General features: G+C 39.3%; 1 protein-coding gene across 1 annotated transcript; it reads left to right on the forward strand.

Annotated features, from left to right (window-relative positions):
• Window positions 1-14,911: 14,911 nt before the first annotated feature.
• LOC114688744 (olfactory receptor 1073-like) lies at window positions 14,912-15,850 on the forward strand. Its single transcript, XM_028863271.1, has one exon. It carries the CDS (start codon window positions 14,912-14,914, stop codon window positions 15,848-15,850), a length of 939 nt encoding a protein of 312 aa, XP_028719104.1.
• The last annotated feature ends 501 nt before the right edge of the window (window positions 15,851-16,351 follow it).

Here is a 16,351-nt window from a genome sequence, read left to right on the forward strand (position 1 = left end):
AGATATCTGATCCAGACACTAGACAAATAATAATTAAAACTTATCTTTTGAAAATGCTAATGCAGAATGTGATAGGGTGATGAGGCCTTTAAGGGCAAAATCAGCACCAATAGAAGAATGGATCAGAAATACAGTTAAATCTACTCCTATGCTTCTAACAATGATTCTTGGATAAGAGCACTGCTTTCTAAAATATGAAAAAAAAATCAAAATGTTAGGTGTTTCAATTTTGGTAGACAAGGTCGTCTGAAAAGAGAATGTACGCAAGGTGCTTGTAGAAACAATGCTTAGTCTAGAAATAAGTCAAAGAGAAGGCCCTAGCCTTCTGGTGTATGCAGAAGGTGTGGCAAAGGCTAGCATTGGTCTAATGAATGTAGGTCAGTAAGGGACAAGCAGTGTAATACTTTGCCATTGGGAAATGCCCTGTGGGGCCTCTCACAGGCTCCAATATCAAATGTAGTTCAATCATTCCCTGCCAGCATTTGAGGAAACCCTCCACAAAATGATTATATGATTTAATGCCTGCTGTTAAAAACCATACTGATCTGGATGCCAGTACAGCTTTAGAAGAGAAAACAAAATTTTTAGGGGAAACCATAAAGCAAATATTTTGGCAAACTTCTATAAATGACCAAAGATCAAAGTTAAAAGTTTGAATAAATGGCATAGAAATTGAGGGTTTGTTAGACAGGGGTGCAGATATAACAATAATTGCGGCCAAATCATGGCATCCAGGTTGGCCTCTTCAGGAAGTAAATGTTCAGCTTTTAGGAATTGGCAGTTTGTCTCAAGTAAAACAAAATGCAACGTGCATTGAATGTATAGGGCCTGAAAGACAGAGGAAAAATAAAACCACATGTGGCTAATATAGCAATAAATTTATGGGGATGTGATTTAGTACAACAATAGAATACTCAGATTAATGTCCCTCAGTCTCAGAAACAAACTATAAAGTAATGAATGCTTCTGAGAGAAATATCAAAAGATACTATCAAGGGTAGTCACAGACCATTCAAGCTGTACATAAGCAGGGCACAATGACTGTTGGTATTTTAAAGGTGCCAATAGCCTTTGTAGGTGAGTGTGTTACAACTCTGGGGAAAAGGTTTACTGACTGTTCAGGAGTCAGGTGACACCTTGACAGCTCTGACAGCTGGAGCTGCATTGGGACAGCTTAGCCCTGGAGGGGAAAGTAACCTGACTGCCTAGAGAGTCAGGCCAGGAGCTGCTGAGATAGCTCATCTCTGAAGGGAAAAGTATCCTCACTGTTTGAGAGAGTCAGACAATACCTGGGGCTGCTGGGGCAGCTCAGCTCTAGAAGGAAAGGTAACCTAACTGTTAAGAGAGTCAGGCCTGGAGCTGTTAGGCCAGTTCAGCAGGGAAAGGTATCCTGACTGTTTGGGAGTCAGGCTATACCTGGCAATGGGGGAATGGTCTTCTACAGGATATAGCAATCTTGTTCCTCTCCTGGAGAGTTGCTACAGCTGAGCCCCCACTTAAGGGGGCTTCCTAGCAGATCTCTGCTTCTTCTCTGGCCTTTTTTGCTTCTTTTGCCTCACTCTGCTAAAGGGGAAACTCCTGTAAAATGTAGCAATTTCCTCCTGCTCGGATGAAAAGTTATTAATTTTTCTGCTCCCCCTTGCTCAGCCCCCTAAGGGACATCTCAGCAAGGTTTTTCTGTTCAGTTCACCCTTGCTCAGCCCCCTAAGTAATGACTCAGCAAGTTTTTTTTTCTGCTCAGTCCACTATAGGATGTCTTATCAATCTTCTCTGTGCTGATGAATGAAGATCTTTACACCCAAGACTCTTTTGAGAAAGATTTATTTGAGAAGGAGGAGTCCAGGAGAGTGGCTGCCTCTACCAGGATGGAGAGAATACTGCCAACTGAACAGGAGGGGTGGCTTATATAGGATATTTTTGGGGTGGAGTTTCTCCAGGGAGAAGATGTTCTGTCCATGAATTGGTTAGTTTTTTTTCTGATCAGGCATTGGTTAGTGTTGTAGGTTAGGGGCAGAGATGGCCCTGATTTCAGAGCCAAACTGTGTTTCATTCACTGGCCTTTCTTAGCTTTTTGACTGTAATTCTAAGGCCAGGGTATATTTCTTTCACTGGCTCTGATTCTAGGGACAAAGTGTATTTCTTTGGCACTGGTTTCAGAGTCAGTTATGTTTCTTTGTTCCTGGGTTTGGGGATAAAGTGTTTCTGTCTCTGGCTCAGGTCATAGATCTAGGCTGTGTTTCTTTCCCTGTCTCTGGCCTCCAGGGTAGGGTGGGTTTCTTTAGCCAGTCCCCTTTCTCCCTACATCCCTACCTTTAGAATGATTGACTGACAAACCTGTTTGGGTAGAACAATGGTCTTTGACATCAGAAAAATTACAGGCCTTAGAACAGCTGGCACAGAAGCAGTTAAGTACTCAACATATTGGAGAATCAACCAGTATCTCCTGTATTTGTTATTAAAAAGATATCTGGGAAATTGAAAATGTTAAGAAATCTAAGAGCTATTTATAAGGTGATTCAGCTAATGGGCTCTTTACAATCTGGAATTCTTCTGCCTTCTCTACTACCTAAAGGATGGTCTATTATTGTTATTGATTTAAAAGTCTGTTTCCTCACTATATCTTTACAAGGAAAGGATAGAGAAAAAATTGCCTTCATGTTCTCTACTTATAATAATTCTCAGCCCGTTAAGAGATATCAATGGAAGATTCTCCCACAAGAGATTTTAAACAGCCCCACCTTGTGCCAATATTTTGCATGCCAGCTATTGGAAATAATTTATGTACAATTTCCTCACTCACAACCATTGGAAATAATTTATGTAAAATTTCCTCAATCTATAATTTGCCATTATATGGATGATATTTTACTAGCTGATTCAAATGTAGATACTTTAGAGAAAATGTTTGAAGAAGTAAAGAAAATTTTGCCTTTCTGGGGATTACAAATTGCTTCTGAAAAAATACAAAGAGGAGATTCTATTAATTACTTAGGATATAAAATAGGTTTACAAAATATTCAACCCCAAAAGGTACAAATCAGGAGAGATCAATTGCAGACTCTTAATGACTTTCAAAAATTGTTGCCCATCTACGTGGCCCCCTATTGGAGTAAAATATTAAGAACTGAGTAATTTTTCTCTAACCTTAAAAGGTGACAAGGTCTTAAATAGTCTAAGAGAATTATCAGATGAAGCTGAGAGAGAATTGGCTTTGGTGGAAAATAAATTACAGGATGCACATGTGGATTGTTTGGATCTGGAGCTTGATTGCATTCTGGCTATTTTACCCTCTACACATTCCCCTATAGGTATTTTAATGCAGAGGGAAGATACTATCTTAGAGTGGACATTTTTACCATACAAACAGAGTATAAAATTAAAGACATATGTGGAAAAGGTTTCTGAGTTTATTCTAAAAGGAAAACTAAGACTTCATCAATTGACAGGAATGGACCCAACAGAAATTGTAGTACCTTTTACTAATGCCTAAATTGCTTCATTATGGGCAGAAAATGAAAATTAGCAAATATCTTGCAGTAATTTTTGGGAGAGTTAATAAACAATTATCCAAAAAGCAATATATATATATATATATATATATATATATATATATATATATATATATATATAATTGGATTTTAGTTCATATAGTAAAAGGTACCCCAATTTCTAGAACCCCTACATTCTATATTGATGCAAATAAGTCTGGAAAGGCAGGTTATAAGTAAGGAAAAATAAGTAAAGTGGATCAAAGCCCTTATGATTCAGTTCAGAAATCAGAATTATATGCTAATCTCATGGTATTGTTAGATTTTTCAGAACCTCTTAATATAATAACTGACCTCAATATGCAGAAAGAGTTGTCTTACATATTGAAACTGCTGAATTTATTCCTGACAAGTCAGAATAGCTTCATTATTTATACAATTACAGGAAATAGTCAGGAATAGGAATCATCCCATATAAATAACACATATCAGATCCCATATAGCCTGCCAGAAGAGCCACCTGATGTGGGACAGAAGAAAACCAAAATTTAGGGACTTGTCAGTTGTCAATAATCTCATAATCCTTTGATTTTATTTTAACTATTTAATACCATAAATAGGGGTTGCCAGGCCCTCTAGCACAAGGTAATGATAAAACTGATCAATTATTAGTGGAAAATGTGCTGAAGGCCTCAGAATTTCATAAAAAAACCCATTTCAATAGCAAGAGTTTAAAACAGGATTTTCCCATCACTTGCCAACAAGCCAACAAAATTATAAGAAAATGTTTTATTTGTTCCTTGTATAACCAAACTCCACTACCTACAGAAGTAACCTAAAAGGTACTCAAAGAAATAAAATTTGGCAAATGGATATGTTTCATTTTGCAGAATTTGAAAAATTAAAATATCTGCACAGTACCATAGATACATATTCCAGATTTCAATGGGCAACTGTTTTGAGTTCTGAAAAGGCTGATTCTATAATTACACATCTATTAGAAGTCATGGCCATTATGAAGATACCTGTACAAATTAAGACTAACAATGCTCCAGTTATATGTTTAGTAAAATGAAACAATTTTTTCAATATTCTAAGATAAAGCATATTACAGGTATACCACACAACCCCACAAGACAAACAGTTTTAAAAAGGTCTAATCAAACTTTAAAAAAAAGATTAATAAACAGAGGGAAGTAATAAAAACACCCAGAGATTGATTACACATTGCATTATTAACTTTAAATCTATATATTTTAAAGATGTATTAAACTCAGAATGGAAATCAGGTTATGTGCTACGTTGGGGAAGAGGGTTTTGCTTTTGTTTACAAAGGAGAAGAAAAACTATGGATACCATCAAGATTGATAAAGAATAGATTTGAACAGGAGAGCCTTCCTGATGAGGAAAGGAGATAGCTAAGAGTTAAAGTAGCCTAACGGTATAGTATATTTCCAACAGGATAAAATTTCATTGGTCTTTCTAAAGATTTGTTTGTGTTGTTCTTTTTAACTATAAAGGCAAATGGTCTTTTTTAGGCCCAATTTAAATAAAATTTAAATCTAGCTTTAGGGTTGGAGCATGGCTGTCTCCTTCTCTAAGCCCAAGCATGTTTGTTACAGGATAGTCTGAAATTTCTGTCTCATGTCAGAAGAGCCACCTGATGTGGGGCAAAAGAAAACCAAAATTTGGGGACTTTTCTGTTGCCAATAATCTTATAATCCCTTGGTTTTGTTTTAACTATTTAATACTTTTCATAAATATTAACTCTGAATTTATAAGATTATGCTGTATGTGACATTTAAAATGTTTAAGTTTTCAGCATTGAGCTATAACCAGTTGTAACAGTGACCTTTGGTGTCTTTAATAAAAGATGTGGCCCCACAATGATGATTGTATAGGTATTGTGGTAATACCAATAAGGGGACAAGCATCATGAAAAGATCAGTATTGGACTACAAACTGCTCAGGACAATTCTAAATTTGCTTGCTATGAGGGTCCAGCCTCATAGGATACTTTAGCTAGGATTTCAGATAATCTCTGCACTTTCCCATCAAAAAGAGACTAGACAATGAATGTTGCATCCGGTTTTCTCAGGACTTGGCCAATATTTCAGTTTTTTTCATGGTATCATTGCCCCCAAACAACAGGAAATAATATTAGAGACACAGTGCCTACATTCTTAAGTGATAGGGAGAATGACATTTGGCCATTTTGTGTGTTATGTATGATTGTCATCATTAATGGGAGTTATTTATTAATTGTTACTGGTATTGGCAAGGGAGGAAATTATACAAATGATATTACATTCAGGGATCTCTTTGCAAAAAAAAGAAAGAGAAGGGGGATATAGGAATGATAAGATAGAAGGTAGATTATTTAATCTAATTTAAATAATAGGACAAATTATTGAATCTAATATAAGGTAAGGGACATCTATTTATCTCAACTATTTTGTATTTGTAAGCACTTTTGTATATTGACACAAATTTAAGGTAACTTTTGTGTCAATATACTGTATGTATGTTTCACACTGTATGTATATTTCTGTTCTTGTTTGAATTTTTGTATATTGACAAAAATTTAAGGTTATTTTTGTTACAATATATTTTATGTATGTTTCTATTTTTTGTTTGAGGTATTGCGCCTTTGCAGTTCATTTGGAAATGTAGGGTGAAGTTCTAGTTTTCAAAAGCTATTACTATAAACTATATAGGATAATCAGGAAAGATAGGTTAGTGGTTAGTTATTTATAACAATCAAATTTGTTGATATATTAGGTATGCTTTCCAAATCATATAGAAATATATTTTAGATAGATAGATGGTCTTCAAACCTTTCAAAGACTTACAGAATATGACATTTAAAATGTTTTGTTAACTTAAGGCTTTTCATGACAATGAGACATATCTGTTCCTTGCAGCACCAATTTACTTCAGAGATGATGGGCATTGATGAAATTCCTTTCGGAGTTTGCTTTAAATGGGGCAAGGCTAGCCATTTGGGCAAGAAGCTGTTCTTGCTTGGACAGCTTGATGGTCCTGAACATGTAGGACCCACAGGAAAGTGACTACTGAGCTCTTGCAGGATGATTCTTCTTGGTTCCTGCTTCAGAGAAGAAACTGCCAGACATTCTGCAGGACACAGAGGAAAGTAACTGACAAACTTTGCCAGTATAGGTGGGACAGCTTTTCAAATTTCATGCTTCATTGAAAAGCCTGCCAGAAACTATGGGCCTGTAGGCTAAAGATGGATGCCCCAACATTGCAGAGGAACTTCGGGTGATTGTCTAGGCAGCCAGATGTCTCTGTCATTTCTAGAGTTTTGGAAGTTGTTTGCAATGCACTTCTTGTTTACTCAAATAATATTATATCCTTCTGGGGCCTTTGATATAGTTGCAGACTGGATAGTGGCAGTTTTCCTTAGATATCATAAAAGTAAATTAGATATAAAATTTTGGATTCACTACGATAGGATAGATTATGGAGTATTTTTTTTAAATTTACCAGACACAAATGAATTGGAATTCAGTACATTGTGAATGTAATCCTTATTTGATAATTGTTCTTATTGTATACTGTCTTACTGTGGAAAGTTAAAACCTTTCACTTTTATTTAGACAAAAAGGGGGAATGTTGGGAAATATGATTTTAAAGTGTGTTATATTTTTTCCTGCTGCTTTTTTTTTAACAATTCAAAGATGTGTTTGATTAAATAAAATTAATATGCAAGCAGGAGGCTGAGTCAGCAAGTAGCTGGCAAGAAGTGGTAGGAGGAACCATGTATAGCAAGGGTTTTTAAGTGTGGGCTGAGAGAAGGATATGGTGATATTTTATTTGTACTGAAATGTGATTTTATTTTTATGTTAATAAATAAAGTTGCCTGGGGGTCAGAGCTAATAGCAAGCCAGAGCAGAAGCTAGGCAGTTGTGGTGCACGCCTTTAATCCCAGCACTTGGGAGGCAGAGCCAGGCAGATCTCTGTGAGTTCGAGGATACAGCCAGCACGGAGACACATGCCTTTAATCTCAATACCAACCATAGAAGACCTGGAGGTCTGTACAGACAGGCAGTGATGAGGCAGTCATGTGGTTGGGTTTACAACCAACTAGAAGGCGGAACAGAAAGTCTTTATAAAGACAGACACACAGGAAGTAGGTAGGACCACAGCGACAGTGAAGGGTAAGGTTTTTAGCTCTTAGCTATTGCTCTGACCTCTTGGCTTTCATCTCCGTATGTTTCTTATTTAATAAGATGGTTGGTTACATCTACAGAAGGATGCTGGTTTTTTTTTTTTTTTGGAAGAGGCCAGCAAAGGGAGAGGATTAGCTACTTGTTATTCAGTCTCTCTGAGTGAGCAGAATTCCACCTAAACCACTGAGTCTTGAGTTCTTTCGAGTTAGATAGTTTCCCTTAGTAGCTTTGAAAGAGTTGCCGCCTGAGGGAAGAGAATGCCCTCAGGCTGTGGCCCTTGTTGCTACACCACTGCTGATAACAGTGGAGTTGCAGTTGCTGTCTAGACAGCCTTTGCTGAAGGGGCAGTGCCACTATAAAAAAAAAAAAAAGCAGCAGATAACCAGGCTACAGTCCACAGTCCGAAATAAACTAGGTAACAAGGAGGACCCTAAGAGGGACACATGGATTGCCCTGGGAAGCAGAAATAGATGAGATCACCTGGGTAAACTGGTGGCAGGCAGTGAATAGAGGGGAGGGGATCAGGGATGGGACATGAGGGATCTGGATGGTCGAGTTTGGGCAGGGATGGAGAGGGAGAGCAATGAAAGAAATATCTCGATAGAGGGGGCCATTATGCAGTTAGGGAGAAACCGGGTACCAGGAACATTCTCAGGAATCCACACGGATGACCCCAGGTAAGATTTCTAGCAATAGGGGGAGGGTACCTGAACTGGCCTCCTGTAATCAGATTGGTGACTACCCTAATTGTCATCATAGAACCTTCATCCAGTAACTAACAGAAGCAGATGCAGAGATCTGCAGCCAAGCACTGGGCTGAACTCCTGGAGTCCAATTGGAAAGAAGGAGGAGTATTATATGAGCAAGGGGGTCAAGATCATGACAGGGAAACCCACAGAGACAACTGACTCAAGCTCATGGGAGCTCACGGACTCTAGACCGACAGCTAGGGAACCTGCATGGGACGGACCTAGGCCCCCTGAATGTGGGGGACAGTTGTGTAGCTTGTTTTTTTTGTGGGGCCCACAGCAGTGGGATCAGGATCTGTTCCTGGCACATGATCTGGCTTTTTGGAACCTACCCTATGGTAGGATGCCTTGCTCAGCCTTGATGTATCGGGAAGGAGCTTGGTCCTGCCTCAATTGGATATGCTACGCTTTATTGTTTCCCATGGGAGGCCTTACCCTTTCTGAGGAGTGGATGTGAAGGTGAGTAGAAAGGAGTGTGGGAGGGAACAGGAGGAAAGGAAGGAGGGGAAACTGTGGTTGGTATGTAAAATAAATTTAAAATTTTCATAATAAAAATAAAAATGAGCTTCGACTCTGGCACTCAGTAATGGATATACACATGATCCAGAAATGACTCCACTGTGTCTACAAACAAAAGAATGAAACTAGCATCACAAATTGATCTTGCATTCTCATCTTCATTTCAATATCATTCAAAATGACTGAGATACAGAACTCATCACTGAGGTCAATGGATACACAGGAAGGAAATGAGTTACATCAATCAGTTGTCAGTGGGCTATGAAAACACATGAAGTACCTTTAACATAATATATGAAATCAGAAGCAATTATGCTGAGGGAAATAACTCAGACAAGGATAGACAAATGCCACATGGTCTGAATCCCATGGAATCTTAAAAGATCGCTGCACTCATGAACTCCTAACAGCTGTGGTTACCTGCAAAAGACCTGTACTAGGTCCAGCCAAACAGAATTCCAGCATGAAGAAGCAAGGACTACAACTCATACCCCTCGCTGGGGAGCTATTGAAGTCGAAGTCTGCCTGGGGAGAGAGGCAGAGGTTGTAACACCTGGTGGGTTTACCATGCTCCAGTGCATGGCTGCACACCCATGAGTGGGCCCCGGCACTCATATTCAGTTAGTTATAAAAAGATGAAAAGAAAGTGAAGTTCAGAGGGTCTGAGGGGTGGGAGTGGATCTCAAAGCAGTTAAGTGGAGGAAAGGGGAGAAAGTAAAATACACCGCATGCAATAGACATGTTTTAGAGATGGGTGTGGTGGCTCTGTTGTTCATGCTGAAGTTGGAGAAGTTCTGAACTCGAATGATTCTTCAGAACCTCCCCACTCTGGCAGCTGTGGTAGCTATGCATTATAGTTCAGGTTCTGGTTTCCCTAGGAGTCTGGGCAGCAACTTAGCATCTACTTACTAGGTAAAGCACAAACTCTCCACTTGTAAAAACTTGCATTACTCCATGTGGCCAAATGTCTCATGGAAGATTGAACTTCCCTGGAGGACAAATTCTAACCTGTAGCTTGAAGAATGAGAGCATTTTTATTAAACATTTCTCAATTCATCACTTGCCCTCTCGGAGTACCATTTCAATTTTTTAAGTCTATGAAAACTATTTATTTTGAAAATAAACCTACAGCATCTAGTATTTCAAGGCAGTCTCCCATCCAAGTTCTATATAGATGTGATTCTGCTTAGCTTCTGTGAACAGACCGGATCATGTGCATTCAGAATAGTATGGCTATAGACCCCGAGCCTTATTTCTGCAGATAGGGAATTAGCTCATACTATTATCAGACACATATCCACATAATCCACAAATTCTGGATACAGAACACAATGGATATGTGTCTAAATTAAGTGACATGACATTATAACTTTAGCCCACAGAGAATAAAATCTCTAAACAAGGCTCTTATACTTACCAAAATTTTTATAAATGAAGGAATAAATGAAAGTCCTAAATTTATATTTCTAGTGTAAACCTCCTAAATGCCTTGTAAAAATCTTCATGAGTCTGAGCATTGTAGTAAGTAGCCTCTCATATTTTATGAATGGTGTTTCTCTCCCTTGATGAAGACTGATGTCCCCTCCAAATCCACAAGGATATGTGTCATCCACACTTCAAGTCTTGAGAATTCCGGAGAATCTAGCAAAGTCAGGAAGTTAAACCTGAAAGACAATTGAAAGTGAAGGTTGGGCAAACCTGCTGAGGGAGCTAGCTTTCTGAAAGGTAGGTCTGTGAAGGAGTAATGAGGTCAGGGTTCACTGTTTCTCACCAGGTCTCGTGGGAATATAACATGAACAGGAAAATTTCTTTTCTGCTCAGACCAGTGTCCCGCAGGGAAATCAGTTAGGTGCTTAGAGCTTGGGACTGTGTGTAATGAGCACAGAACAAGCAACAACGGCATCACCCCTTGTTCTTGTAGGAGACGATTCTCAGATGGACAGGTTAAACTATTTCCATTTGCAGTTCACCTGTTGATTGGGGACCACTGATTCCTTCATTGTCAGAGTCTTTCCTGAAGCAGAGTTACAGAAAGCCATCCAGGGAAGAATCAAGATCTCTGGACAGGAAGCTTCACAGAGGACCCATCCAGCTGAGTCCGAGACCCAGTAGGTGCAGAGCAGTGCATGGAGAATGGAAGGTGATAGAATGTGCCTGATGCCCACCAGAAGCCAGCCACCCTGGTGTGGGGCTGAGGGTTTGGCAATTTGCTTTATCTTGCTTTGTTTTGCTTACATCAACAATTGATTGGAAACTTAGTTAATGTATTAAGAAACAGAAGTATCTTTCAGACTCTAATGCATGGGTAATTTTTGATAACGGGATGGGAATGGGAAAATGATTGCATCAGACTAAATGGAGATGTAGCACAAAGTGTTTCCCATAGAATAATGATAGAACACACGGAAGACTTTTGCAATTGTGGAGGAGGAACTGTGACCACTAGGTGTGGATGTGTATGCAGTGAAGCGAAGAAGGTTCTAAAAGTTTTTTGAAGCATGCATCATGGTTTATCCTATTGACATATTTGATACAAACATCAGACTATGGGTTGATTTTTCACAAATACTACCTTAAACACGGATATCTATGAGATATACATTGCCCACTGTCTTCTGTCACACTAATAATTCACATATAACATGCGTTGTGATAGGTAAGAGGGAGAATGCAAGGACTTTATGCTTTAATTCTTCCCTTCCCACTAACACTAGATAGATTTGTTTGGGGGGTTTGTTAGCAACCTTACTGACATTTGGAAAGTTCTAAATTGTTTTTACAAATTCTCTGCTTGTATAAATAACACATATTTTTGTCTTTTTATTCTTTCAACAAATTGAGAAGTGGAGGGGTTTTGTTTTGTTTTGTTGTTGGTTTTTCTTTCTCAGTGTTTTAAGAGTCCCACCTAGATTTTTGTTTGCATATATATATATATATATATATATATATATATGGCTATAAGGCAGACCTATGGAATGTGCTAAATCTTGGGTAATGTACTCTGTCTGCAATTCATTGTGATACTCATCACCCTGAACTTCTTACCCTGGAGAGATCTGCTATGTTGTTAGTAATAACTGCTTTTTATGCCTCTACTAGGTTTTTTCATGTTTTTTTCTTTAGAGGTTCTTTTGCCTTTTGGGTTTATTCAATATCTCTATAGCAATCATATCTTGTCATTTTCTACACCATAGCCTTTTCTTTTGAGCACACCAAACATAACTGTATTAAGGAAAAGTGAGAAAGAACTCCTGAGAGCAAGAGGGGTTCCTGAAACCTGGGACTTAGGCAGGGATGCTTGGCTCAATCTGGGAGGAGGGAACTGGACCTGCTTGGACTGGGTCTATCAGGTCAATCCCAGTCCTCCGGGGAGACCTTGATCTGGAGGAGGTGGGAATGAGAGGTAGGCTGGGGGGAAGGGGAGGGGGGGAGGAAGGGAAAGAACAAGGGAATCTGTGGCTGTTATTTAGAACTGAATAGTATTGTAAAATAAAATAAAATAAAAAAGAAGGCATTTTCAAAACATATTCCTTTGCACTCAACTAAAGTTCATCTATATAAATTCATCAAAATAATTTTTTTTAGCATGGTACCACCGTGTAGCCTAAACTGCTTTCAGCTCACAATTTTCCTCCCTTAATTTCCTTTGCACAGGGATTACAGGCACATGCAACCAATCTGGTTCCTGTACTCATATTTTTATAGACCTTGAAGTTTTCATCATATTTACAGATGTTCCCTTTTGGTGCAATGAGTATAAGTTATTGTAAGGGAAAAGTGAAATAATTTGTGTGATGCTAAAATGTTAAGATTTTCCAGGTGCAGAGGATTCTTCAACTCTGTGCTACCTCTTTTGCTTCTGCTGTAAGCAGCTCTATTGAAACATTAAAACCTATCTGTGTGTAATATGTGCAGTGGGATAAGGTGAGACACATTGCAGACCCTTGCAGTCCCATCATTGTGACCCACACTACAGACACAACATCACCTCCTAGTTCCCTGGTATTATTTATTTTAAAATACCATTCTTTTTTCCTAAGTGTGTGTGTGTGTGTGTGTGTGTGTGTGTGTGTGTGTGTGTGTGTGTGAATGTATATGGGTGTGAAGGTTAGAGGACAACTGATAGGAGTCAGTTCTTTTCTTCCACTATGTGATCTCAGGAGGGAACTCAGCTCATTGGGTATGGTAACGTATTTTCCTTTTGAGCCATTTTGCTGACTCTCATTGTTATTTTCTATGGCAGAAATACTGGCTGAGGCCAGTCCACATAGCAGAACTTAAAGTGCATATACTACCACATCTTGCACAGGCCCTGTGTGCATAGGTGTATGTAAGTTATTCTGCTTATATAACTGAAAGGTGACATCCATCCAAATGAGCTCCGCATTTCCTCCTTCCCACTTATGCCACCCACCTTTCTACTCATGACTTTGTGAGACTGACTGCTGTAATCATCTCATGTACACGGGGAGAATCATGCAACATTTTTATTATACAAGCATTCTGGGATCCAAGTGGATCATGACTCCACTCTGTTGTTTAGCCCTCAGGCAGCTGCATTTAAAGGGCCATGATTTGGGTATACAAGGACTGAACAAGAAAGTAAAGCACAGGCCAATGTTCTTTTAATGTTCATATTTATTTATTTATTTGTTTGTCTGTCTATCTATCTATCTATCTATCTATCTATCTATCTATCTATCTATTTATTTAATGCATGAGTGTTTTACCTGCTTGTATGTATATGCACCATATATGTCCCCCAGAGGCCAGAGGAGGGATTTGGATCCCTGGAACCGGTGTTATGGATGGTTGTGAGCCACCACGTGGGTGACGGGAACCAAACCTGGGCCCCTGATAGAGCAAGTGCTCTTAACTGCCGAGCCATCTGTGCAGTTGCAGGCCAGTGTTCCTTACAAATACTTCGGAAAAAGGAGCTGACTAGCTGGGTATGGGAGGGGGAATCCAGGACTGTAAACCTGAATCTAATCAGAGTGAATAAATACCTGAATGAAGATGCCATTAAGAAACCCTTCGTGTGTGTGTGTGTGTGTGTGTGTGTGTGTGTGTGTGTGTGTCTACACATGTGTAGCTGAAGTTCTGGTCCTGCCTGGCCCATGGTCAGGACAAATCTCAGAGTTTCTTTCCAGGTCTCGTCAAGCCCCCACAGTCACAAAGCCCACTTATAAAATAATTATTCAGACGCTTATATTACTTATAAACTGTTTGGCTGTGGCAGGCTCCTTGTTATCCAGTTCTTACATCTTAAATTAACCCATTTTTAAATAAATCTATACCTTGCCACAAGGCCCGTGGCTTACTGGTATCTTACATCATGCTTCTCTTCGTGGTGGCCGGCTGCTTATCCCTGCCTCAGCCTTTTACTTCTCAGAATTTTCCTCCTCCTTGTCCCACCTACACTATCCTTCCTGCCTGGCTACTGGCCAATCAGTGTTTTATTTATCAATCAATCATAGTAACATATATTTACAGCTTACAGGACATCCCACAGCACACATGTATGTGTATATACACACACACACATATATATACACACATATATATACATATATACATACATACATACATACATATATACATATATATTGCCTCTATAAGGGCAATCTCCTCAGCACAGGGGAAGTAAAAAGCCTTTTCCACCTGATAAGCTACACAAATAGCCTCTAATGCTGTCTATGGACAAATGAATCCAATAATACATTAGAAACATTACTTTGAATATATTATTAGCTCTGTGTTTCTGGGAATGATGAGATCTCATTCTGTAATAATCTCTTTGAATTCTCCAGCCATTGCCACTGTTTTCTTTCTTATGTTTTTTCCATGGGGACTTTATCCTTTACATGCATTTATTCCATTGTGGTTTTTATAGTTGGTATTATTGTGCATGCCAAGAAGCAGTCATATTATTTCTGTCTTTTCCAGAAGTCACTTACAGCACATGAAACAACACAATGATACGGAAAACTCACCGTTTTTTCTCCTGGGACTTTCAGAAGACCCAGAACTGCAGCCCCTTATATATAGGTTCTTCTTCTCCATGTATCTTGTGACCATTTTGGGGAATCTTGTCATCATCCTGGCCACGATCTCAGACTTCCACCTGCACACAGCCATGTACTTCTTCCTCTCCAACCTGTCTTTTGTGGACATCTGCCTAACCTCCACCACCATCCCAAAGATGCTGGTGAATGGTTTTGCACACCACAACACCATAACTTACGAAGGCTGCATCATGCAAATATACTTTTTTGCATTATTTGTAGGGCTGGATAACTTCCTCCTGGCTGTAATGGCTTATGACCGCTTTGTGGCCATCTGTCACCCCCTGCGCTACACAAGCATTATGACACCTCAGCTCTGTGTGTCACTGGTTCTGGTGTCCTGGATCACAAGTTCCTTGAATTCTTCATTGCAAAGCTTCCTGGTGTTGCAGCTTTCCTACTGTGCTAATGTGGAAATTCCACATTTTTTCTGTGAACTTAGCATGTTGATTCACCTTGCCTGCTCTGACACCTTTTTAAATGATATGGTAATGAATATTTTAGCTACAATCCTGGGTGGTGGTTGTCTTGCTGGCATCCTTTACTCTTATGCCAAGATAGTGTCCTCTATAAGGGCAATCTCCTCAGCACAGGGGAAGTACAAAGCCTTTTCCACCTGTGCATCTCATCTCTCTGTTGTCACCTTATTCTATTGTACTCTCCTGGGAGTTTACCTCAATTCTGCTATGACCCAAAACTCACACTCCACTGCAATAGCTTCATTGATGTACACTGTGGTCACCCCCATGCTGAACCCCTTCATCTATAGTCTGAGGAACAAGGACATCAAGAGAGCTCTGAAGAAGAATTTTGTGAGGAAGAAATTAGAAAAGTGATTACTGTCTTGGGTCTTAAATTTTGAAATAAGAATTTCCAGTTTAAGGGCTGAACATTCTGAAATCTCCTATCCTCTGTCTCATGAGTATGTATACCAATCCCACTCCCAAGGCTGATAGATCATTTTGGAAGAAGGGATGAAAGAGTTTAAGAACCTGAGGCAGTGCATGACTACAAGGGAACATTATCTTCTGGGCCCAGCAAGGCATCTGCACACATGCACTCACAGTAGTTGCAACATCATGCCCCAAACCTGAAAATCCAGGCCAGAACAAACCCAAGCATGGAGAGGAGAGGTGGCACACAATCCCACCCCAAGTGATGTAATTATTTTTAGCTGCTGGGAGAAGAGACAGCCTGCTCTAAGAATGTAGACCCTGCTAAGCTGATCACTTCCCACTAGAAGGCCACACATGCAAAAGTTTTTAAGCAGCGCCAATTAGCCTCAAAAGATTTCAAAATAAAAGGGCAAGAATTTGAATGGTTATGGAATGGGGAGG

This window comes from Peromyscus leucopus, chromosome 22, assembly GCF_004664715.2.
Source record: "Peromyscus leucopus breed LL Stock chromosome 22, UCI_PerLeu_2.1, whole genome shotgun sequence".
In the NCBI taxonomy this organism is placed as follows: domain Eukaryota; kingdom Metazoa; phylum Chordata; class Mammalia; order Rodentia; family Cricetidae; genus Peromyscus; species Peromyscus leucopus.